The sequence below is a fragment of the Chelonia mydas genome, chromosome 4 (genome assembly GCF_015237465.2).
Source record: "Chelonia mydas isolate rCheMyd1 chromosome 4, rCheMyd1.pri.v2, whole genome shotgun sequence".
NCBI lineage: Eukaryota > Metazoa > Chordata > Testudines > Cheloniidae > Chelonia > Chelonia mydas.
This window is the reverse complement of record NC_057852.1, coordinates 15,047,375-15,072,957: the sequence shown is the minus strand read 5'-3', so window position 1 is coordinate 15,072,957 and position 25,583 is coordinate 15,047,375. Positions and strand designations below refer to the sequence as shown.

General features: G+C 44.9%; 1 protein-coding gene across 3 annotated transcripts in view; it reads left to right on the top strand.

Annotated features, from left to right (window-relative positions):
* SCARB2 (scavenger receptor class B member 2) overlaps positions 1-25,583 on the top strand; it is a 38,536-nt gene that overhangs the window by 7,462 nt on the left and 5,491 nt on the right. Inside the window, exons 3-12 of one of the 3 annotated variants that reach the window (XM_037896718.2) lie at positions 2,748-2,895; positions 10,157-10,345; positions 10,860-10,951; positions 15,187-15,306; positions 16,165-16,343; positions 18,792-18,910; positions 21,253-21,326; positions 22,519-22,570; positions 23,538-23,696; positions 23,827-23,897. In XM_037896718.2, the coding sequence (XP_037752646.1) occupies positions 2,748-2,895; positions 10,157-10,345; positions 10,860-10,951; positions 15,187-15,306; positions 16,165-16,343; positions 18,792-18,910; positions 21,253-21,326; positions 22,519-22,570; positions 23,538-23,696; positions 23,827-23,856 (1,162 nt within the window). In that variant the 3' untranslated portion in view covers positions 23,857-23,897. Of the gene's footprint in view, positions 1-2,747; positions 2,896-10,156; positions 10,346-10,859; positions 10,952-15,186; positions 15,307-16,164; positions 16,344-18,791; positions 18,911-21,252; positions 21,327-22,518; positions 22,571-23,537; positions 23,697-23,826; positions 23,903-25,583 lie in introns of all 3 variants that reach the window. The other 2 variants (XM_037896719.2, XM_037896717.2) reach the window with 2 other exon arrangements.

Here is a 25,583-nt window from a genome sequence, read left to right as displayed (position 1 = left end):
GTATGAATGTGGCGAAATGTAGCATGAAAGGCTGGTGTGTAGATCCCTTGGCAAGAGCTCTCCCATGACATGTAATTTTGCAGTCAGCGTGCAGGAGGCGGGCTTGGTGGTGCAGGCTCGGTCTCAGTTACTTGTGTGTGACGTGAGTAAGCCAGGGCTGCATGTTTCAAAGGTCTGTGATTCTCTCTTTTGTTTGGTTTGCCCTATTTTGGCTGGTCTGTACAGGACAGGGTCTGTCTGATATAGAAACACTGGAAGCCGAAGTTCTGTTTTCCAACAGATTGATTGACATTTCCAGGGCTGTGTGTTGCTGACAGCACCAGCTGTGTCACATAGGGGCCATTTTAGGCTGCTGCCCACTGGGACGGAGGAGAAATATCAAGCTCCTTGCTCAGGCCACAAGCCAGCAAAGCACAGAAGTGCATGCTTATCTTTAAACACATGAGTGCTTAAACCATGCTTAAAACGAAGCGTGCGCTTGTGTTTTAAGGGGGGCAGTGCAGGCTGGCTTGGTAGCGGACATACTCTGAAATTGGGTGGGGGGAGAACAGTGTTGTGACTGACGTAAACAAGATTGGACAATACTAAAGGGCTATTTATAAACTCAGCATGCTGGACAGATGACGTAGCTTTAAACAAATCATGTTTTTGATCCACAGGCTGTAAACCCAGTAAACACCGGGACAGTCAATAGGACTGTTGTAATTGCAGAGATGGGCATAAGCTGCAAAATTCAGATCTAGCTAGAGCCAAAAATTGTATTAGTGCATGTCTCTCTAGTCACCTGAAGCCGTATTTACTGGTTTTACAGGATGGAGATCAAAAGAGTAATTTATTGTAAAGCACAGTCTGCTCTTCTGTCCAAACTTGCTGAGCTCAGAAACGCTCTTTAATTTTGTGTGGTTGTGCCATATTGAAGATTTTCCTCTTTCATCTTTGAGACTCAACCCTTGGAACCCTAAGGGGTGAGTTTTATTTTCTCCTCCAAGCCTTTTAGGAGTGGGAGATTTCTCAGACTGATTATGGCATAGAAATTGGGAGCCCTCTCCAAGTGCTTCTGCCCCCTCCCCTCCAATTCAATTCCTGGCTTCCAGGGGTGATTATTCCGTGATAGTCTGTTACCAAGTGAAATGGGAAGTGTTGCCATCCCAAAATGTTCCCCAATAGTGAGGATGCTGAAATGTGGTGGATCTGTCATTTATAAACATTTGGGGCAGAGGGAATGGCTGGTTTCTAACTGGAATATTTTCCATGGAACATAAGCATCTCTCTGAACAGCTTAGAGGTTGAACCAGTTTCTTGGGGAAAAAAAAAATTGAATGCAAATATAGCTGTCTGTTCATATGTGTGGATTAGAATGCTCTGAAGATTCTTGTATGCACTGTTCTTGTACCTGTATTGCTCCCAGGATACTGGAGAGACAAAGTGGGTGAGGTAATACCTTCTGTTGGACCAACTTCTGTTGGTGAGAGAGACGAGCTTATACAGAGCTCTTCTTGACCTGAACAGGAGCTCTAAGTAAGCTTGAAAGCTGGTCTCTCTCCAACAGATGTTGGTCCAATAAAAAATATGACTTTACCACCTTATCTTTCTGAAGATTCTTGTGCAGTTGGCATAGAACATGGAAGTTGAAATGTATGAAATACAGCATTGATTATGTTTGCTCAGGAAGCAACCCTTGAAAAAGGCAGCATATGATCCTTGTAACTCAGGAGCTGGTGTGGAGTTAATGAGATGTAACCAAATTCTTACACAGCTATAAAGAAATCCTGGCAAAGCATGTAACCTGACATTTATATCTGTCTCTTTTGCTTTTGTTTTGGAACAGTTCTAGGCACAGTTAATTTGGAAATTGGGCGAGCCAGCTCTGCAGAACTTAGTCTATATTTGTGAAATGGTGGCTGTTAAAGTTTGTACGAGGGTGGGGCATACACGTCGAAGTCATTGAAAACTGGAATTCTGATCAGATCAGCTGGCAGAATTCCACCCCTTATGCGTTAGGCTTGTTTATGAGCAATCCTGGGACATCTGCTGCTTGGGATGGTAAACAGTATTATAGAGGTGAAATCCTGGCCCCACTGAAGTCATTGGAAAAAATCCAGTGGACTTCAGTGGGGCCGGTGTTTCACCTGGCATATTCAAGAACCTAGGGTGAAATTCATCCCTGTGCAGAGAGCAGCATAAGGCCTGTTCCACAGTCTTGTCTCACATAAACCCATAGGACCTGATCTAAAGTGCACTGACATCAATGGAAAGACTCCCCTGTTGGTGTCAATTGGCCTTGGATCCGGGCGATGAGGCTTAAGTGGGGCATACACCTTGCACTGGCCTTCTGCACAGGAGGAGTGAATTTTTCCCACAGTGAAGAGGCAAAACTATAGTTTTCAATCCGTATTTCATGTGCAGAACCTTAGATTGGGCCTTTAAATCCTTTTGTGTTGTCTTGGGCTATAATCTTTCTTTTCCCATTGTCATTTATAAAGCAAAAAAGTAAACTTCACTAGACTGCATTAAGAACATTGGTGTGTGAACAGGATTTTAAAAAGTGCTCAGCATTGACCTAACTCTGCCCCTTTTGGACCCAAAGGTATCCAAACTTCAGTGAGAGCAGAGTTAAACCAGTGCTGAGTGCTCATGAAAATCCCCCCCTTTCTCTTTATGCACTTAAAGCAGGAGTTCTGTAGCCATAATAAATATTATTTGTATCATTGCAAATTTCCTTAAGACCCAAATTTTCTGTCTCCCAGAGAGTACAGGCCAAGAGTGAATGTTCATATTTTGGACAACGGCACCAGAGTCTCTTCTGTGAACCCAAAGACCTATGTATTTGAACGAGAGAAGTCTATTGGAGACCCTGAAGTTGATCTGATCAGGACAGTAAATATTCCTGCAGTGGTGAGTTCTGTTGTATTTGTGGCTGGAATACTACTGACATGTGGCTGGAATACTACTAACAAGTGGCTACTACTGACACATGGCTACAGCTTGTACTTATATGCATGGTATTTCTCATCTTCAAAGCGTGTTAATTGCCAACTCATTTCTTCTTATCCCAACTTCTTGGGATAGGTAAGAATTATCCCCATTAACGGACAGGGACTTGGCGACAGAGGTTAAAAGGCCATCAAGGCAGACCGTGTCAGAACAGAGATTGGAAATCAGGCATTTCTGGATCCCAACCCTGTGGTCAGACCACTGGACCATACCACTCTCAGTCCTTTCATAGGCTCTGTCTCATTTTAAAGGATGCATTACCCCATTTAAAAAAAAAGAAAACTTGATCTCTGAACTCCTCAGATACTTTTAAGTGAATTGAGCCTGATTCTCCGTCACCCTACACTTTGTGTAGTCATGTCCACCAGTTCAAATACGTGTAAAATGATCCCAGATCACAGTAGTAGCGTTTTACACCCCCTTTGCACTGACATAATTGACTGCACAAGGTGCTGGGTAGCAGAATAGGGTCCACTGTCTGATTCTGTTCTTCAGCTCTTGGCTATGCCCATAAAGGCAGGACTTGTACTAAAGAAATATGCAAAAGCCAGATACAGTGGTTAATATTTTAATGGTTTTTTGACTAAAGGTTGTGTTACAAAAATATTGTCTCTTGTCTTTGTGACAGATAGGGCAATTTCCTGTAATATCTTTAAAAGACCTTATTTTATTACGTGTATGTATAAATGTGGGCTGGGATTGTATATAAGTTGCCTCTGAGGAGGAGGTGTGGCGTATGCAAGACCTGGGAATACCAGAGATTACTGAAAATGTGCCAGACAAGTATGGACTTTGGGGACAATAAGTGTTAAGTGGATTTCCTGGGGAATCCATAGGAAGAGGTTAATGCAGATCCCCTGCTCCAGTTAGGCAAAACCACAGCCTTTTAAGCTATGCCCTGAGCAGAGGGTCATTGTCTGCTGATTGCCTGTTACGGAAGGCCAAGATCAAAGGCCCAAGCTGTATAAAGAAGTGGCTGATCAGCCCAGTCTCAGTTGTAGTTCTGGATTTAAGACAAATGAACTTGTAATCATGGGGAAAACCCAGGTGTAGGTTTTGACCAGAGCTCTAGGTTGGATCAGGACCTCTAAGCTTTTTAGCATGCATGTAGGTTCTTCTATGGTTTTAATGTTTTGTCTGTAGTACTTTTACCTTAAGAATAAATGTGCTTGCTTAGAAGGAGCTGTGTGGTAACTTACAATACTCTGGTCGTAGCCCTTGGAGAGAAAGCCAAGTGCAGGTGCTGGCCTGTTTAGGCAGTCTGGCTTGCTGGGGTATCACAGTGTAAGGTAGGAAGCTATGCAGCCTGGAAAACCCCACCAGGTTAAAGATGGAAACAAACCTCTAGAGACAGAATATGCAGAGAGCCTGAATTTATAATTTGTTGTTTGCAGTGTTGTAACCATGTCAGTCCCAGGACATTAGAGAGACAAGGTGGGTGAAGTAATATCTTTTACTGGATCAACTTCTGTACACCTAGCACTGTCTACACCAAGGATTAGGTTGGTGTAAATGCATTGCTCAGGGGTGTGGATTTTTCACATCCCTGAGCTATGTAGTTATACTGACCTAATTTCCTAGTGTAGACCACGCCTAAGCTAAAAAGCATGTCTCTCTCACCAGCCAAAGTCAGTCCAATAAGAGAGATTACCTCACCCACCTTGTCTCTAATATCCTGGGACCAACACGGGTACAACAACACTGCAAACAACAAATGATAAGTTGTGGCTCCCAGCTTGATTGGGCACCAGCTCCATCTTGTGGCTTTCTGCAGAGCCATATTCAAAGGTTTGTTTCAATCTTTAACCTGGTGGGCTACGTTCTGAAGACGAGGCTGTGTTGCACACCTAGAACTGTTCAGTGTGCACATAAGGGGGTGCTCACTTGCAGCGTAGGTACCTGAACATGTAATGCGTGACAAATTTGTTAATGAAACAGTGTCATGGCTAGCTTCTCTTAGCTGAAACCAGCCATCACAGATCTTTGGGGTTCTCTCTAAAACAATTTATACTGTGTGAGTGTGCTATCCAATCCCTATTTTGTGCGGTCCTAGTGTGCATACTCAGGCAAAATGTCCTATTGACCTCAATAGTAGTTTTGCAAAGTCAAGCATTTTTTCAATGTCAGTTACTTAAGACAAAGGGTGCCGTCTCCCTGACCCACCTGCGATAGATTGAACAGAGTGGCATGCCGTCTAAAAATAGCACTTTTAGACTAAACCATACTACTAATAATCCCTCGTAACTCAATCACTTGTTTTTATTTTTTGTTCAGTTTGTGGTTAAGAAGCTGGGTAAAAGCAAATTACGTGGGTGAGGGGTTGGCATAAAAAGTTTTTATTGTTAAAAATAAGATTTGAGGGTTTTGAAGTTTTCTCCTTGTTTTTTAATGTAAAAATTATTTTATGTAGAAGCGGATCATTTCTCTAAAAAACCAAACAACCCTCAAGTGAGTTCATTTGCACTTACATTCTGGCACATAAGCTGAAAGTCCAGCTGGAACTTCATTAGGTTAGACACTAATTCACAATACAGGGAACTTGGGTGACTGCTAGCAGCAGAAGCTCAGGCAGCAGTATTGTTGTGGTGGAGTTGGATGCTCAATGATTAGGGCCCTACCAAATTCACAGTCCATTATGGTCAATTTCACGGCCATAGGATTTGAAAATTGGTAAATTTCATGTTTTCAGATGTTTAAATCTGAAATTTCGCAGTGTTGTAACCATGGGGGTCCAACCCAAAAGAGGATTGTGGGCAGGTCGCAAACTTGTAGGGGGGTCATGGGATCACCCTTGCTTCTGTGCTGCTTTCAGAGCTGGATTTGGAAGGCAGCAACCGCAGAACTTCCTGCAGCCTCAGGAGGTTCCTGGAGTTGGAGGAGAGGTCTGATCTCCCTTTTCCCCCTTCCCCCCCGAGCAGCTGTGCAGGGGATGGACAAGTCCTGTGCTTCCCCAGCTGGGGCACTCCCAGCAACGCAGGGAAGATCGGACCCAGCTCCACAAGTCTCCTCCAGCTGCAGGAACCTCTGAGGCTGCTGCTCAGTCCCAGAGCATCCTGCAGCAGACGGAGGTGGGTCTGGTCTCTTCTTCCCCCACCCCCACCAAGCATCTGTACAGGGGATGGATAGTCCTGTCCCTCCCCAGCCCAGCCGGAGCTAGGATGCTGAGACGCTCCTAGGAACAAGGGGACATCGGATTTCATGGGGAAGGGCTTATTTCACGGTCTGTGACGCATTTTTCACTGCCATGAAATTGGTAGGGCCCTATCAATGATCATCTGAAGGCACTGATACATCAGTGTAAAACATACTGCCGCAGAGCTTCAGTGTAGACACTCATCACAGCAACAGGTGGGGTTCTCCCATTGCTGTAGTTAACCCACCTCCCTCAGAGGCAGTAGCTAGGTCGGCAGAAGAATTCTTTTAACAACCTAGAGATGTCTACCCGGGGGGTTAGGCTGGCTTAACTACATCACTCAGGGGTGTGGATTTTTTCATAACTTTTGACATAACTTTTCAGCGTTGACCAGCCCAGAGCCTTTCATTTAGAAGCTGGCTATCTGATGGCCAGCACTGAATATCTGAGCTGCTGGCTAGTGAGTGGCACAACATTATTTGCCAACTGCACAAGTAAGAGTGCAGCCCATCATGTGGTGAAACGTCTTAAAATTCGGGCTTGGGAGGAGTTTAACTCTAAGAATGAGAATTGGATTTGGAAAGGTAGAAATTGCATTGTTTTGGAGTATTTCTAGCCATAAAAACATAGTCTCTCATAACATTGAATGTGCAGCATTGTTGTAGCTGTGTTGGTCCCAGGATATTAGAGAGACAAGATGGATGAAGTGATATTTTTTATTGGACCAATTTCTGTTGGTGAAAAAGGCAAGCTTCCTACGGTCCACAGCGCCAAACCAGAAGTGCTCTGTGTAAGGTCAAAAGCTTGCCTCTCTCACCAACAGAAGTTGGTCCAATAGAAAAATATTACCTCACCCACCTTGTCTCTCTAATAACTTTGAATAATAGTTGCAAAGAGAAATAAAATGACAGGTTTATTACTATTTCTAACACTCAGCATTGCAGTCTGAGTCTGACCTGCAAACCCACTGCAGTAATCTCATTGACTTCGATCATGTGGGACACTCACTTCGTTTTGCAGCTGTATCAAGCATGGTAGAAGTAGGTTCTTGTATGCCTGGCTACATAACTGTGGTCTAATGAAGGCTCTGTAAAAAGTTAATTTAATCTGTGGTTGCAATTGTGTGCAATGCAATTGTTTCCCCTGTGTCTCCTTGCTACCACATGAGTGTTTTTAAACATTACCTCTTCTTAATGCTATCAGCTATGACAGATTGCCAGAAGTAATACTGCAAAGACTATAGCTAAGCTTGGAGGAAGGATAAGTATTTTATTGGCAAAGAGTCAATTTACCATACTCACACAAGCCAGCTTAAAAGGACTGCTGCTAATTGAGCATCCCCTCCCGACCAGGGGTATCTGGAGGCTCCCCGCCTCTGGCTTTTTTTTCTTCCCTCTTCCGGGTTCTCTGTGTATGTGGAAGAGAGCTTCTTCGCCTGGGTCGAGGGACTTGCATTAGAAGGGCATGCCCTAACGCTCTAAAATTAGCTGTGTTACAGCACTGGGAGGCTCGCTTCCGCAGGCTGTCTAGACCAGGGGTGGGCAAACTTTTTGGCCCTGAGGGCCACATCTGGGTTTGGAAATTGTATGGCAGGCCATGAATGCTCACAAAACTGGGAGTTGGCATGTGGGAGGGGGTGAGGGCTCCAGCTGGGGGTGCGGGCTTTGGGGTGGGGCCAGAAATGAGGAGTTCAGGGTGCTCCGGGTTGGGACCGAAGGGTTCAGAGGGGGATCAGGGCTGGGGCAAGGGTTTGGGGCGTGGGAGAGGGTCAGGGGTTCAGGATCCAGGCAGTGCTTACCTCAAGCAGCAGAGACTCGGCCAGGTGGCTCTGCGTGCTGGCCTATCCGCAGGCATCGCCCCTGCAACTCCCATTGGCTGCAGTTCCCGGCCAATGGGAGCTGCGGGGGCAGGGCTTGGGGCGGGGGCAGCGTGCCCCTACGGGTAGGAGCTGGAGGGGGGACATGCTGCTGCTTCTGGGAGCCGTGTGGAGTGGGGCAAGACCCTGACCCCGCTCCCCGGCTGGAGCTCAAGGGCCGGATTAAAATGTCTGGAGGACTGGATGCAGCCCCCGGGCCGTAGTTTGCCCACCCCTGATCTAGACATACCCTTTAAGAACTCACAGAGCCTTTCTGTGGTTAACAGTACCCCTGCCTGGGGGTAGCTTAATACCAGAACTAGTTTACAACAACCCAGAGTCCCAAACTAAAGCGCATACCAACAACACTAAGAAAAAGTCCATACTTAGCTCTGGCATTTTCTCTCACCCCTCAGGGCTCTTCTGTCTGAGTCTGATCTCCTAGCTCTCCCTCACTGGGGCTCTGACTTCCAGTCCCAAACAGAGTCAGGGTTTCCAGCTCCCTCGCCCAACAGCCCTGCCATACCCCAGCCTCCTGCACACTGGGCTTTACTCTCCAAGTTCCCTGGTGTCGTGATCCTGCAGGAGCCTTTTTTCCCCTGCAGCGTCTACTGACATTGCGACAGTTCTTTGGGCTTCCCCTTTTACTTTATAGGGAATTGCCCTATTCCCCTCAGTGGAACTCATTCCATAATCAGGGTTGGCTTAGCCCTATGCTCTCCAGATCGTGGGGCAAGCCACCCTCTTACCCCAACGAAAACGATTTCCATCGATAATCAAAATGTACAGCTAGGCAAAGTAAGGAAAACGCTGTGTGAGAACATATTGGAGTTTGATTTGAGGATCTTTACGATGTGCATTTTGACATGCGATGTAAAGCTTTAACTTTTAGAATCTCAGTGCCTGCTGTCATTCAGTAGTTATGGTCTGATCATGCACACAAGTTCCCACAACTGTGAAAATTTAAATTGATAAAAATTGAAGAAAATGTTTGAAAATAACCACTGACATTACCTGTCAAAATGATTAAAATAAAAATCAAATTCTGCCAAGCCTAACTCTAGCCCGGTCCACACAGGGGTCGTTCCTGTTAGTGCATTTAAATGCAGCTCTTGCAAGCATGGTTTCTCTGACCTGGATGAACTAAGGTTTCTTTTTCTGAGGACAATGGTACAAAAACCCTATTGTGGACTACCTAGGGAAGTAGTTTCTTGCGCTGTTTGACTAACACTGTTCCCTGAAAAGAATCCCTGCCCACACCTGTCTCGGAAATCAGGGTAGAAACTCACTGGGAACAACCAGGTTTCCATTCTGTTGTTGATGGCATGATTTTGATGCCATAAGTAATCATTAGCCCTGCCACGAGTGCAGGGGACTGGACTAGATGACTTCTCGAGGTCCCTTCCAGTTCTGTGAGTATTTGATTTGTACCAATCTGTTATGTCAGTTTTGCTCTTTTTTTTTTCACCTATCTGTTTAACTTCACTTCTTCTACTGAGCTGTAGAAAGTGCAATGTACCACAGGTTACAGGGAAAATAAATTCCATTCCGTTCAGCATGTGCTGTCTTCACGGAGTAGGTGATGCAGCCAGTCCATGCATTTTGGAGAAGCGGCCACCTTTTATAGCATTCAATCAGCACTTGGGTTCACAACTCTGAGCCACATCTCTTTTTAAACTAAATTTCAAACTCTTCTCTGGGTAACAGGCTTCTGTGCTTCAGCAAACCCCCTCTGTTTAGCAAAACGTTTTTGCATGTACTTTGGTTTAATGCCTCAGAGCCACAACGTCTTGAAACGTAAAATTCAGTCACTCAGGCCAATAGGTTACTGGGCTTAAGGACCATCTCGATTCAGCAAATCACTTACACGCATGTTTAACTTGATGTACATTCTTAAGGAGATGCTTAACTTAATGGAATGAAACTTAAGTGCTTTACTGAATAGGGATGGATTTAAGCAAGTGTTTAAATGTTTAGCTGAATTGGGGCCTGTGAAAGCAGATACTGATACGAACATATCAAAAGAATCCCAGTGACCAGTAAATTACCTGTTGTTAAGTCATAAGGTTGAAAATAAGCTTCATGCCTGTACCCTGTTCTGATGCTTATGTGTGTATAAGTACATTTTATTTTAATACTGTATCAACTTGTTCTTGATTCCTCTCTCATATCAGACTGCAATGGAATGGACCAAATCAACTTCTCTTCGGCTACCCACGGAGATTCTCCTAATATTATACCAAGAAAACTTGTTTATGACACACACTGTCCACGAATTACTGTGGGGCTACAAAGACAAACTTTTGTCAACCCTTCATATGCTTCATCCTAAGATTGATTCAGAGTTTGGCTTATTTAATAAGGTAACTTGTCGAGATTGCAGAGTTTCCTTAGTCAGATGTGGACCGTATCACTGTTGCTCATGCCTTACTCCCCCATAACGCACTGTTTGTGGGACTAGCCTTGAAAACCACTGGGAAAATTCAGCTGAGACAGAATGTGGCTGCCCACTTATTTAATAGCATTTCATTGCAGAAAATATCATAATATAAATATCTGGGCCCTAGAGAGACTGTATTGGCTGCCAGTTTGTTTCTGGTTGCAATTCAGGGTGTTGATTTAGTCTCTAAAGTTCTTTATGGCTTGGGCCTTAGATATCTTGGATACCCCTTCTCTCTCTCCTTGAAATCATCTGGAATACTTAGGTTGATGGTCCCTCTCTGTCAACAATTAGCTTGCAGCCCCCAGCTAAGTCCAACGCATGGTAACAGGGTGACACAACAGTAGACACCTTCCACCCTCTTCTAGTGCATCAGCCAGCTGCCCTAGGGAGTGACTGGCCCCGCACTGTGCAGACGAACTCTTCTGTGTTTCTAGATGAATGGAACAGATGACGGTGAATATGTTGTTCTCAGTGGGAAAATGAACTACCGTAACTTCTCGAAGATCGTGGAGTGGAGAGGAAAAGAGTAAGTTGTCGAACCGGACGGTGTGAAACTTCTCCCTTCCTTTGAGACCTTTCAGTCAGCAGAGACAACGCCTTTCATTTCTGACATTTTTACAAAGAAGCCAGTTTAGTGGCAGGCTCTCTACTCACCACAAATCCCACAGCAAGTTCGCCTTTGCCTGCAGAGGACAGAGGCAGGCAGAATGTGCTGAGGGAGCAAAACACCTTTACATGGGTTCCGCATCCACTCCCTCCACCATTGCCCACAGGCCACCAGCTAGTGCCAAAATGAGGCTGGGTTGTGGCCATGCCCCCACACAGACATATTGCACCCTCTTTGAGGGATGTCATTACTGCTGGCATTTCAGATGCTACAGGGATGGAAGCAGTATAAGTACCTAGGTGGATAGATGGGGGGAGAGAGAAACACTCCCACAACTTGCAATTGCTCAGGAGAATCCCCAGGATTTTAATAGCTGCCTGCATGAGCAAACCCGCACCCTGGGCAGCCAGAAGTGGGAGGGGTGGATGTTGGAGCCGATACAGTTTTAGTGAGTGTAACGTCTCAGCAAACAGGGCTGTTTCTATCACAAAAGGAGAGTTTAACAACTAGACCAAGTCCATTCTGTCTGGGCATTTGTCTTCCCTGGGAGAAAGGTGAGTTTTTAAACATGTGTTAAGCTGTCCTGTGTTCAGCTAGCTCATGTTACAGTCCTAGTAAAGAGGGAGAAGTTGTAGTTTTAACCAGTGTTATATGGCCAAGGAACATAGGTTAAAACTGCAATTGCCTCATTGTCACTAGAATTGTAGCAGGGGTTAGTTAAACAAATCATCTTAGACCATTTTGCGCAGTGAAGACATAACCTGTTTGTTCGTTGGTGCGGTTGTTGTAAAAGCCTAGTGGAGACAAGGCTCTATAGTTTTGACTGTGATGTAGCTAGACCAGGTCAACTGCAGGTGGGGTCCCCCCAAGGGCTTTCTTACTTGGTTAGCATGCATGGGTTTAGTTTGTGATTCTTTTGGCTTGATGTCAAAACTCCTACTGAAAAACTGGGGACTATAACTACAAACTCCATATAGGAACGGACGTATTTCTCTGCATACTGATTTTACAGAATCGGCTTGAACTTTTTAAAACTATTGCCAATTAACTGCTACATCATATTCACTGAGCATTTAGCAGTATTGTAGGCTACTACTTAATTTTCCCTTTGATTTTATTACGTATACAATAAATATTAAGGGTGGTGGAGCTTGCGTTAATGCATTCAAGCTGAAGATTCGCTCCATTTGTTTCCTGCTAGTCAACATCCATCCGTGTACTCTTGCAGATTTCTATAATACAAATGACATTTATCTTTATTTGGAGTGAACATACTTGGATCCTGCTTCCATTTGCTGTTTCCCTCTATTAAATTTTCTTGTTAGTTGCTGTTTTCTGGTGGGTTTCACGCAAAGGGGTAGATTAAGAATTTAAGGACAGCCATACTGAGTCAGACCAAAGGTACATCAAACCCAGTGTCCTGTCCTCTGACAGCGGCCAATGGCAGGTGCCCCAAAGGGAATGAACAGACAGGTTATCATCAAGTGATCCATGCCCTGTCACCCAATCCCAGCTTCTGGCAAACAGAGGCTAGGGACACCATTCCTGACCATCCTGGCTAATAGCCATTGATGGACCTATCCTCCATGAATCTATTTAGCTCCCTTTTGAACCCATTATAGTACTGGCCTTCACAACACCCTTTGGCAGGGAGTTCCAGAGGTTGACAGTGTGTTGCATGAAAAAATACTTTCTTGTGTTTGTTTTAAACCTGCTACCTATTAATTTCATTTGATGGCCCCTTGTTCTTGTATTATGAGAAGAAGTAAATAACACTTCCTTATTTACTTTCTCTACCACTCATGATTTTATAGACCTCTATCATATCCCCCTTTAGTCACCTCTTTTCCAAGTTGAAAAGTCCCAGTCTAATTAATCTCTCCTCATACAGAAGCCATTCTATACCCCTAATCCTTTTTGTTGCCCTTTTCTGAACCTTTTCCAATTCCAAGATATCTTTTTTTTGAGATGGAGCAACCACATCTGCACACAGTATTCAAGGTGTGGGCGTACCATGGATTTATATAGAGGCAATATATTTTCTCTTATTATCTATCCCTTTCTTAATGATTCCCAACATTCTGTTCGCTTTTTTGACTGTCGCTGCACATTGTGGATAGTTCTCTGAAATCATCCACTCAGTGACTCCAAGATCTTTCTTGAGTGGTAACAGCTAATTTAGACCCCATCATTGTATGTGTATAGTTAAGATTGTTTTCCAATGTGTTACTTTGCATTTATCAACATTAAATTTCATCTGCTATTTTGTTGCTCAGTCACCCAGATTGTGACTTTGTATACAGTAGTTAGCAAGGGATGGTGCATAAAACTGCCCCACCCAGGAGACATTGCATCTCCGATGAGTCACAGTCATCCCCTGCTTCCTTGCTCCTGGGGATAGCTCCCCACACCCTGCAGTTGGTCAGCTACTCTGGGTATCAAGTAGTGGGGTGGAGCCTCTAAGGCAAGGCTTGGACCATTCCCCACTGTTCCCAGCAAGTAGCCTTGCCTACTCCTACTCCTCTGCATCCAGACCCAAGGTTTGGGGAGCCTGTTGTTGGCACCAGGGGGCTACAACCCCTGAATGGATCTTTAATGGCTCCCAGTGGAGCAGATTACCATTATACCAATTAAAAAGGTCCACAGTAATTATCTTGCATACACATCAGTTTATTTGAGAAAGAATTGCACAAGCAGTAAAGGGCTACGTTTAAATACATAACTCCTATGTTAGACGTTAAAGAACTATACAGTAAGAGCTATACATTCCTCTTAGCAAGCCTCTCTTTCACAAACATACCCAAACAGGCCCTGTGCTAGTCTCACACAGTTCCTGCTTGGCAAACAGAGGTGGTGGTTACCAATTCTATGGATGACTTCTTCCCTCCAGGTCTGGTCTCCTCAGCCCTCTAGTCTCTCGGATTCCCTCAAGGCCAGGCCTTGGCTGCCTGGAAACCCCTCTGGTCACAGTCCTACTTGAGCCCCTGGAGCAGAGTTTTGGCTATTCGGTCTAGCAGCTTCTTCAAGCTAAGCATTCCAGTTAAGGAATTCCCCAACAGTAATTTAATTTGCTTGATTTTTATAGTCTTTCCTCAAAGGGGTCACATGTCTTAAAAGCGTGTCTAGTGGGCGTGTGATTACTAATTTCTACCTGGTTAGTACTTTCGGAGGAGACTGCAGAGCGATGCCAACTGAACATTACCCCACATTCACTCCCTTATCAATCATTCACTTCAGCCCCCTGCGTGATGTCCTTCAACAGGGTCGAGATGCCCCGGTCAGCCCGTGCTCCATTCAGGACATTCTACACATGTTGTTTGCTTTCAAGTGGACATATTTGCTGACCCAAAGATCAGTATTGATCCTACACGCAGCATGGAGCCAGTCAGTTTCACCTCTGGCATCTGCCTGATGCTAAGAGAAGGATTCTGCTCCCAGAATCCTCTTTTGAAGTTCACTCATGTCAAGCCATGTTCTCACACCATTCATTCAGTACGGCCATACCAATTGGGCACCATCCCAACACCTGTCTAGAAGCAGAAGAGGGTTCGAACACACTTTCTTGACATGTGGTCTGGCTCGTAAACAAGCCCAAAGTGAATAACCCAAAACGCTGTGCTGCTAATTAAAATGTTTGCCAGCAACTTCTTGCTTGGGAGCCAGATTCTCAGTTACACTACGGCCCCGATGTAAAGGGGATGTAAGTGTAATTTATGTGCATTTTCAGCCCCTTATACGCTGCCAGAGCTATTTCCATTGCACTATGGGTAGGTCTGCACTGCAAACAGAGGTCTGATTAAAGCGCAGGTAGACACAGTTGCACTAGCTTTAATCTAGCTAGCACAGCTAAAAATAGCAGTGAAGTCACAATGGCATAGACCCCAGTCTGGGTTGTACAAGTCCACCCAGAAACCTGGGTGTGTATTCACATTCCTAGCCCGCGCTGAAGCCTGTGCCACCGTGTCTTCAGTGCTATAGCCATGCACCGTTACCCAGCTACAGTCACACCTCTGACTGCAGTGTAGACATACTTTCGGTGTGAATGAGAGTCAGGCTGTCACGGTCCTTCCCACACCAACCAAGCGGTATTAACTCACCATTGCTCAATAATTCTTTGGCTCTTTTGTTCCCTCTCTCTGCTTCTTTTACTGCAGGTCACTTAACTGGTGGACTACAGAGTCATGTAATATGATCAATGGGACAGATGGAAGTGCTTTCCACCCATTGATAAGCACAGATGAAACAATTTATGTCTTTTCTTCTGATTTCTGCAGGTAAGGAGAATAATTCCAAACGTAACATATCAAACTGTTCACACTGGATCCTTCTGAGATTTCAAATCTTTTTCCCTAATGTTATGTTTTACAAGCTCTATTCCTTAAGTACATTTGTCCTTTATTAGGTTTCAGAGTAGCAGCCACGTTAGTCTGTATTCGCAAAAAGAAAAGGAGTACTTGTGGCACCTTAGAGACTAACCAGTTTATTTGAGCATGAGCTTTCGTGCGCATCCGATGAAGTGAGCTGTAGCTCACAAAAGCTTATGCTCAAATACATTGGTTAGTCTTTAACATTCTACCTAGTATCCTCCTTCCTCCTAGGTTTCTCTGCCATTTGAAAACAAAATTGACATGCCATTTTCTTTTTAAATCAGGAAAATAACCCCCCTTAGATGAATCCAGGCAATGTTGGGGGTTCAAGAATTGCCCTCTTTGGGGCCTGCTGGTACTGTCTCCCCCATCCATTCTTTTCATTGTCACTTTTGTGGTTGAGATCTGTGGCTTAAACAGCTGCAGCATCACTGAAATCTTATGGCTGAAAAGATAATCCTGAGGACTTGAGAAACCCTTCTGAGGCCAGGCATCTGTGCCCCAGACCTCCCTTTTTTTTTTTTTTTTTTTTTTTTTAAAAGGCTCACCCTTTTCATGCAACACCACAAGAAGGCGTATAGGACCTGATCCAGAGCTCATTGAAATTAGTGAAAAGGCTTCTGTTGATTTCAGTGGGCTTTGGAGCAGGCTTGTAGCGTACTGTAAATCCAAATGGGCATGTAGATGCCACTTTGAAGGCTGTACAGCATAGGCTAGTAAGTCCTTGTGTCTATAAATTCAGATTCTTGCTTTTCTTCCCCACAGATCTCTGTATATAACTTTTGATAGCTTTGTGAGTGTGTCTGGAATCCCTGCCTATCGGTTTGTGCCCCCTGAAAAGGTCTTTGCCAATACGTCAGTGAACCCGGACAATGCGGGATTCTGTGTGCCAGCAGGAAACTGCCACGGCTCAGGGGTCCTGAACGTCAGCATCTGCAAGCAAGGTATGTAGCCAGGGAGCGTGGGAAATACTTCTGGGGCAGCACATTTTGATGTTTAACTGAACCACGTTGGGGCAATTGGCTCGATCCTGTGGGGTGCTGAGCACTTTCAATTCTACATGAAATCATGGGGAGCTGAGAGAGTCCAGCATCTTGCCAAATCAAGCCTAGTATCACCCGTTATTAAAAGGCTACAGGAGTGAAGAAAACAGATCTGAAATAGCATTCCTGAAAGATGTCGTCTGCTCAAACTCTAGTTTTACATCTTATGAAGACTGGAGTCAGAAGCACATCCTAGGAGTGGGACTGTAAAGTTAAAAGCAGTCACAGCCAGCCATGCTCTACGCAACACAGTCACTTCTTAGTAGGCAAAATTCACTACTGGGGCCTATACACCACTTGACCCTGGTGCATAGGCCTCAGGCTGGCTGGCTGTACTGGGTGAATTTCCCCTCCATGAAGATGGGGCACCTCTGCCCAGGTGACCCCTTATGGCCTCAAGGCAGCCCTGCCAGCAGCTCCTCTCCTCCGGTTCCCCTTTTGGTTCCTCAGTAAACTCAAAAAGAGGCTTTTACAAATCCAACAACAGCTTTCCTCAGGTTCTGGTTTATTAACTTACATTTCAAAAACTGAACACAAGAGCCTTGCCTCCACCATTAAACTGGGCACAGCCCCAAACTCCTCTGGTGTTCAGGGTCTTCCCTGCTTTGGCAAGCTACTCCCAGCCCTTCCTAGCTGGAGCTGAGCCTTTCAGGCTCTGGCTTCCAGGCCCCAACCTTTCTCCCAGTTAGGGGCTCCTGCATTATTAACTTCACAACACATTCAAAATATAGTTTTCAAGACCATCCATTCTCCCAGGCCGTTCCTTGCCTGTTGCCTCGCTCATCCAGCTTCAGCTTCTCTGCTAGAGCCGAGTCGCTCCCAGCCACTTCTGTTCTCCTTGAGAACACCTGCTGCAGGGCCAGGTGTTTCCTGCTCAGGTATGCCTCCTTACTAATCAGGGTGGGCTGGCCTAGCGCAAGTTCTGCTTTGGTAAATGTCACTTCCCCAGTCAGCGTGTGAAAGTCGTGTTCTGTGCTGTCTTCAGTGCTTCATTGGCATGACATTTGTAATCACACCTCTTTAGAATGTCCTTAGACCCAGTCGGTGTTGGGAATACAATAGTCCTAGTAGAATTGCTTTTAATCAGTGCAATGAAAGTGCTCACATACTTAAAGTTACACAGGTGCCGAAGTGGCCAGACTGTAACATGAGCGACACCTCAGAAGTGCAGTGTGCTCACAGCATGGATGACACGAAGGGCTAGATCAGGGGTGGCCAACCTGAGCCTGAGAAGGAGCCAGAATTTACCAATGTACATTGCCAAGGAGCCACTGTAATACGTTCCCCAGCAGCCACCCATCCGCTAACCTGCCCCTCCCCCAGCACCTCCTGCCCACTGGCAGCCTCGCCAATCAGCACCTCCCCCTCCCTCTCCACACCTCCCGCCCGCCGCGGTTAGCTGTTTTGCGGTGCGCAGGAGGCTCTGGTGGGGATGGAGGAGGAGCAAGGGCATGGCAGGCTCAGGGGAAGGGGTGGAGTGGTGGCAGGACCTGGGGCAGAGCAGGAGGTTGAGCAGCGAGCACCCCACAGCACATTGGAAAGTTAGCATCTGTAGCTCCAGCCCCGGAGTCAGCGCCTAGGCAAGGAGCCGCATATTAACCTCTGAAGAGCCTCATGCAGCTCCGGAGCCACAAGTTGGCCACCCCTGGGCTAAATCCTCAGCTAGTGTCAATCAGCATAACTCTTTTGGCTTTAATGGGACTACCTGTATGCCCAAGTGCTTTGCTGGATGAGGGCCTAACCCTCGGGAGAGAATCAAACTACATGTGATAGATGTTAGTCACGTTGCTTAATGCCCTGCTGGAAGGCACTTGATGGCTGAAGTGATGAGAATGTAAGAACCTAAATAGTATACACCAGAGCTAGGTTGGAATCTGTTTGTTTGATGGACCATAAGACTATAATTAACAATACCCAGCTCTTACATAGCACTTTGCACCAGTGGATCTCTTAGCACTTCACAAGGAGCTTGTACATTAACCCCATTTTATATATGGGGAACTGGGGCAGGGAGAGATGAAGTGATTTGTCCAAGCTCAGCCAGCAGGGCCAGAAATAGAACCAAGGTCTCCTGAGTCCCAGTTCAGTGCCTTATCTACCAGGCCATGTTGCCTTCTGTAAAGTGCTTCCAGTGAAGTGAATGGGCCCCAGAAGAAATCAGTTTTCTTCAGTTATTTATTACTGGATTCTGGGAATTTTTGTTAGCAGTGATGTTGTATTGAAAGTTGTTTCATGGTGTGTGCGCGGTATCTTATTTCTGTTCCTGGCCACACTGATTGGCTGGCTGGGTGGGGATCTGATGCATTGTTCTCTTTAGAAAATAGTGACTTCGCCGTTTTAAAATTCCAGGAGTCCCCATCCTTTTATCAGCCCCACATTTTTACCAAGCAGATGAGCAGTATATTAAGGACATACAGGGCATGCATCCCAGGAAGGAGGATCATGAAACATTTCTGGACATCAATCCTGTAAGTATGTGCTTCCCTTTGAAATGACTTGCAGGGAATCTGATTCTCCCTCCACTAGATAAAGTGAATAAATGAAGGCAGCCACCTCCAGGTAGCAATCTGCCCCACAGTGAAATGGGGGCATCACACGATACCAGACCCTGGAGAGAGACAACCAAGCTCTACGCAGAAAAGCAATACAAGAGCCTCAGTATTGATCTCTGCACTTAGAGGGTTGCTTTTGTAGAGCCAAGACTTCACCAAAGATATGGGCTTGTAGAATACGCTTCCTAGGCAGGGAAGGAAGGAAGATGCTAAGGCCTGATCCAGCTCCCATTGACTCAGAATTGAGTCCTTAAACCTTATTCCCTTAGGCATCCAGTTTATATGGGATGTCATGAACGTGATGGCTTAGATAATGGCAGGCCAGAGGGTTTCACAGTGTTTATTCGGGCTTCTTCCCTGGTCTGGCAATCTCCTCTCTAAGCCCTGTTCACTAGCCCTCTCCACCTCTTCAGCAGTAGCCTGGTTCATATGATGAACCCCAAGACTGACCTTCCTCCAGAGAAGGAAGGCAGGGAGACACTCCCCCAGCAAGACCTCTTCAGAAAGGCACTTCCCACTCCAAGCCCCAGGACCAGTCTGTTCCAAATTCCACAGCTCTCAGTACCAGAAAGGATCAGTTTGCTGCTAGCAATATCTCAAGCTTTCCCACCAACCCACCCACACTAGGCAGCCTCATGAAGGGCAGGTTTTGACAGGAAGTTTTCCCTTTGTGTGGGACGGGATTTCTTTTTGCCCGAGAAGGGTGGAGACTGTTTCCATGCAGCTGGTGTTTTCCATCATAGCCACTTGATAGCATTCCAAGAAAACCCCCTCCCTCTTCACTTGGCTCTCTTCCTTCTCACTTCCTGGCTCATAGAGCGACGAGCAGTCTGCGGGCTCCAGGTTTTGTCTCACGTTCACCAAAGCCATCGCCCAGTTTCCCCTGAGAAAGTGAAATCTTCTCTGAGTCTACTTCAGGGCCAAAAAATCAGGAGACTGGAGACCAATCTTGAGCCTCAAGAGGCTAAATCCATTCAGAGTGCCCCAAAAGTTCAAGATGGAGGCTCTGCATTCATCCCTGGATGTCAATAAGCCCAAGTAGTTGCTGGCCTTGGTCAAAGAGCCGTTAGCTGGGTTTACAGCTATTTTGCATCTCAGGGGAGTCACAAGGTAGCTGGGAGTTGACCGCCGAATCTGGCACAGCATTTGTATTATTACTGTACCTATTGATCTGTGGCTTTAAAAATCTACTCTTCTGTAAATCCACACAACAGCGCAGTGGCCTGGAAGTGAAAATGTGAAGGCATACAGTGGAGAACAGAACAGTAAAAAAAACAGAATGAGGGGAAAGAATAAAGGAATGACCAACATAATGATAGGGGGAAAACAGTAATCTGACTCAGGATGCAGGAAGGTACAATTTCCTTCTGCTTCAGCAAGGGCAGCTCCTTTCTGAGCACTAGTGCACATGCTGTTTGGAATCCAAACTCTTGGTGCCAGCAAGTTCCTGATTGCCCAATCCCTTCTTACACAATTCTTTCTCAATGTGGGATTGACAGTCATATGAACTAACCGCTGCCCCGCCAAATAAATTAAAGCTAAATTTTACCACTTCTACACTTAAAAAAACTCCTTCCTCCAACACGCCAGACATTGCAGCATTTATGATGCTGTTGGTTGATTATTATTATTATTATTATTGCAACTCGCAGAAGACTATTTTGCATGGATCTTCTTGGTGGCAGTGCAGCCAGATTCATCAGTCTATCTTGGGCTGTAGTAGCAAGTTGTTTTATGGTTCAGGCACAAGGACTCTCGGTTCAATTCCCAGCTCCTCCACAGACTTCCTGTGTGACTTTGGCCCTATCAATTTAACCTCTCAGTGGCTCAGTTCTCCCATCTGTAAAATGGGGCTAATAGCACTTCCTTTCTTCCACCCTTTGCCTTTCTTATCTGTTTACATTGGGACAGAGACTGTCTCTTAACTGTGTTTGTACTGTGCCTTACAGAATGGTGCCCCAAGCTCAGTTGGAGCTTCCAGGGACCCCATTAGTACAGAGACTCTCAGGCTCTATAGTAATGAGGGTCATCTAAGTATGTGGATGGATGGATACAAATAAAAATAGTCCCCTTGCATGCATCTACCTAATTCTCCTGTAAAGAGATAGGAAACCCATCCAGTTCCATCTTAACTAGTAGATGTGGTGTTTTATCATCTTAAAAACAACTCCTTCCAACTGTAAAAATTGGGCTGAAATCATACTTTTTAAAAAAAAATTATAATTTTTTTACTCTAAAAGTTTCCCTTTCTTTCACAGCTGACTGGGATAGTTGTACGAGCAGCCAAGAGAATGCAGATCAATGTTCTTGTCAGAAAACTAGATGGATTTATGTAAGTCTTCTCCTCTAGCAGTGGGGATTTCAGGGTTGCTTGCTTGACTTCATATTTGAAGTGACTTTGTCTGCAGAGTCCTTGGAGAAAATATTATTTGTAGAGATAGTTCAATCCAATAGAATCTTACCTAGAATATGGCAGGGTAGTTCCTTCTTCTTGTTTCACATTCACAGTGGCAATTTGTAGTTATTTCAACAACCTGAAAACTCAGGTGTGAGCTGTCACAAGCTACGGTGGCCCTGCTATGTTTTCTGAACATATCTTTCAAACTGTGAAAGCCTAAATGTGAAACACGCTATGTGACAGAACCGAAACACATTGGTGGCATGATTTCTGTGAAGTCAATAAAATAGATTCACACTGACTGAGGATCTGGCTGACTGTCCTTATGTTAGTTATAAGAGAGACACTGTCACAGGAATACACGTGTACCCACACACAGCCATGATTTCTGCCACAGCAAATGCCAAACACAGTCCCAGCTGATGAGGCCAAATTGATGTCCTAATGGTAGCAGGAGCTAGTTAAAAACTTTACAGGAACTCCCATTCACTTTCAACTTGACACGTCAAAGTTCCCACACGAGTCTGTATGTACAAGGCACTTGAAAAATATATAAAGGGTGGCATCTTATCTGCCCAGATCCCTTTGGGGGACTGGATCCTAACATATCATTTCCTCATATCTACTGTACTGTACTTTCTAGTGGTTATGAGATCTCTCATTGAAATACCTTCTATCCCAGTATTGCTGGCACTATTAACATAACTCCACTCTAATACCAGGCATCACTTTAGCTGGTGTGCGTCTCTTATAACAGCATATGTATGTTTCACAAATACGTATAGCCTTCAACAACCACTCCGGTTGGTGTTCCCATTCCCTGGCACAAACTTTCCATGAGGTCAGCTATTAATAAGCCTCTCCTGGATTCCCCTCCACCCCCAGTCACTCCCCAGGAAACCCCAGTATATTTTATTGCTTTAAAAACAAAGACTACGTTCTAGTTTCTAGATCTTGATTCTTATCCTAATATAGGGGAGGGGAAGGTTAAAAGTTTAAATAAAGATAAGAAGGGTCTGGAGTTTTCACATGGGAAAGTTTTCCCCCTTGATTGCTGTGTTCTCATCTGTCTGGAGAAAGCTGAAATCATTGCCGAATCTGAGTGCTTTGTTGTCTTTTTACACAGTGAAACAGGCAGCGTCAGAACACTGGTTTTCCCCGTGGTGCATGTAAATGAGGTAAATATTGTAAATGGTCTCCATTGCAGTGTCTGCCTGTCCAGAAAGATGATACCACTGGGCCTGCAAAAAAGTGGGGAATGTGTCATGTTTCTCCTAATTTTACAGTAGCAGGGGGGTATGAAATAGTTCTTTGTATAAAATTTCTGGTTGATCTTTGTCCTAGGTCCCAGTCCTGCAAACTCCCCTTCACGTGGGTTCTCCTATTGACTTCAGTGATATCTTTCATGGGCGTAAGAGCGACTGAGGGGGAAGAAGTTTGATGGATTAGGCCTTTAGTTTGTCAGACTTCCAGGGAGGTTTCTTCACTGAAGATGGGTCCCTGAATTCCTTGGATTTGTGATACAGTCTTTGTAAAGTCCCCTTTATCTCTAGGAAGGAGCTTTATCTCACTGAGGATCTTCATTGTGGCCTGCAGCCAGGTCCCTTCATGCTCTGAACCTGAGAGGTCTCACAAATTAATGGCCAATCCTGCATATAGTTACAGCTGGGAGTAGTGCTTACTGTCTTGAGTCCCATTGACTTCAGTGAGACAACTCCTGGCAGCAAGCATGCCACCTGGCAACAACAGTTTGCAGGATCAGACTGTGAGTAAGGTCAAGCGAGGTCAGTACTTGAATGGGAGACCTCCAAGGAACATCTTAGCTATTGCAGGGAGTGTGCTGGTGATTCGTGAACCATTCCCTCTAGGGGGTGCTCGAGAGAAAGCATCTTCCCTCTGAAAATCCAGCCCTTTTTAAGGTGTCCCACAGTTGTGCACACAAAATCATCAGTCACTTTTGAAAATGCAGACCAGTGTATCCCTATAGCTTCTAAACTAGAGCTAGCAGTTCTAGTCCAAGGCAAGGCATATCAAACAGTCATCATGGCAGAGGGGATGCTGCTGTTTCCTCTTATGCTTATTCTAAATAAGAGAGAGGTATTGAAATGTATCATTTTACTTTCTCAATGCTCCCTGCTCCTCCAGAGTGTTCTGATTGACGAAGCATCTGCCAAAAAACTGAAGAGCGTTCTGTTTGAAGCCACAGTTGTAACCAGCATCCCCTTCATAATCATGGCATTAGGAATTATTTTGGGGATTTGTTTCATTGTGCTCGTATGCAGGCCCCCTGGAACAAAGGAAGAGGTTAGTAGCATCTGAAGTTGACCTTTCTTTCTCAGTGTTTATCTGTGTTTTATTTGCCTGTCATTGATTTTACCTTTTGGGTTCCCACAACATTTTTGCTTTTTGTTTTTGTTGCAAATGCTCTTTCCAGGTTAGAGAAGTGTTAATAGACCCAGAGTAAGTGCACCCAAACAAAGCTATGCAGCCAGTTTAAGATACATGGTAAGGTGGGTGAATATAAATATTTTGTTTTGTTCTTAATTCCTTTGCTAGCTACAAACACTAGTTGTAAAAAGAAGCCTGTCTAGTGAACTCTGAAGGGTAAGATCCAAAAAACCCACATATTTGATTGACATTTTGAGCCCTGTTCAATTTGACAGTTGCCTTTTGAGGAAAAAGTATTAAATTGATTTTCAGGTTCTCTTGTAATACTTTGGGCTGGTTCTAGGCCCAGTGTTCTTCCCAAACCAACTGAAGGCCAAATCAGCATCTAAACTAACAGCCCAATTCTGGACACCCAGAAACTACAGACTAATTCAGATTCTTATCCCAGCTTTGCCACTTGAGCCATTCAACAATACTGTCCCCCTCAGAGAACTGAAAATCACTCCATAATGCACAACCTTAACTTTGACCTTACCATATTTAATCCTTCAATGGCAATTATAATCTTACAACCTGAGCATCTCCACGTGTCAGTATACCTCATACAAAGTGGATCAACTCCTCCAAATTCCTTCTCAAATGCACAAACTATAAATGCACATTATGACTTTAAAAAAAAAACACCACAGTACCATACACAGATAATAGTGTTCCATATGTGTATTCTGATCTGTTATATTAAAAAATTGGCATTAAGGTTGTCAGTGCTGTCAAAGATTGTGAGCCAAAACTTCACCCTACTTCAGCAGTCCCATATGGATGCTAAACTATGGACATCTTTGTGATCCGAGACAGGGTACCCTAGTAGGCTTTTTCCACTTCTAGCTGCTGTTGCTCTAGGACAGTCTTGCTTTTTGTGTATTTTGCTTTCTAAACAGGTTCTTGCAACTGCACGAAAAAGCACACGCAACCTGCACCCTGAATTCACACCCAAACCGTGCGTGTGCTGTTTCTCAGTTTGTGAGGACCTGGGCATGCTTATTAGTTAGCCTTGTGATGGTTTGTTTTGTGGCAAGACCTCAAGAGAGACCTGTGTCATCTTTCTGCAGCCTGACAGACTTTCCTCAAATGTTGACTGCTCCCACTTGGAAACTTTTGCTTCTTCTTGCACCCTGCTCAGCTTTTTGGCAATGGATGTTTTAACGACTCTGGTCCTGGTTCCTTTATGGGAGAGGCAGATCCTGTTTCTCCTGAGCACCTGAGTTTCTTTTTCCCTTCCCTGTCTGGTTGGCAGGCTCCGCCTGAGAGCCTAGCAGCAGGCCTATGGGCTCCAGCCAAGGCCTCATCCCAACCCCAGCAAGATCAGTCACAGCCACGTTTCTCAGGCTTTCCTTGGCACCAGAGAAGGAACAAAAAACAGTGGAAAGTTTGAATTTCATGTTTCTCACAGACTATGCTCTTTCCTGCAAACAGTGAAATCGGTGATGGCCATGAAAATCATACAGCCCAAGTTATACCCCCTTGTATTGCACCAGTTCTTTTCCCTCCCTCGTGTTTATGGCCTTAAACTATTTGTAGACTATTATCATACTGCTGTCCTCACCCCTCAATTGTCATTTAGCAAAGCTCAATATATTTAACTCTTTAAATCTTTCCTCTAAATCTGTCTCTCCCTCCCCGTATCATTTTTGTTCCTCTCTGAACTCCCTCCAGTCTGTCATTAACATTCTAGGTGCCCAGAAGTGAGCACATACCTTCCAGAGGTGGTTCCAGCCACATGCAGAGGAACTCTCACCTCCCTGC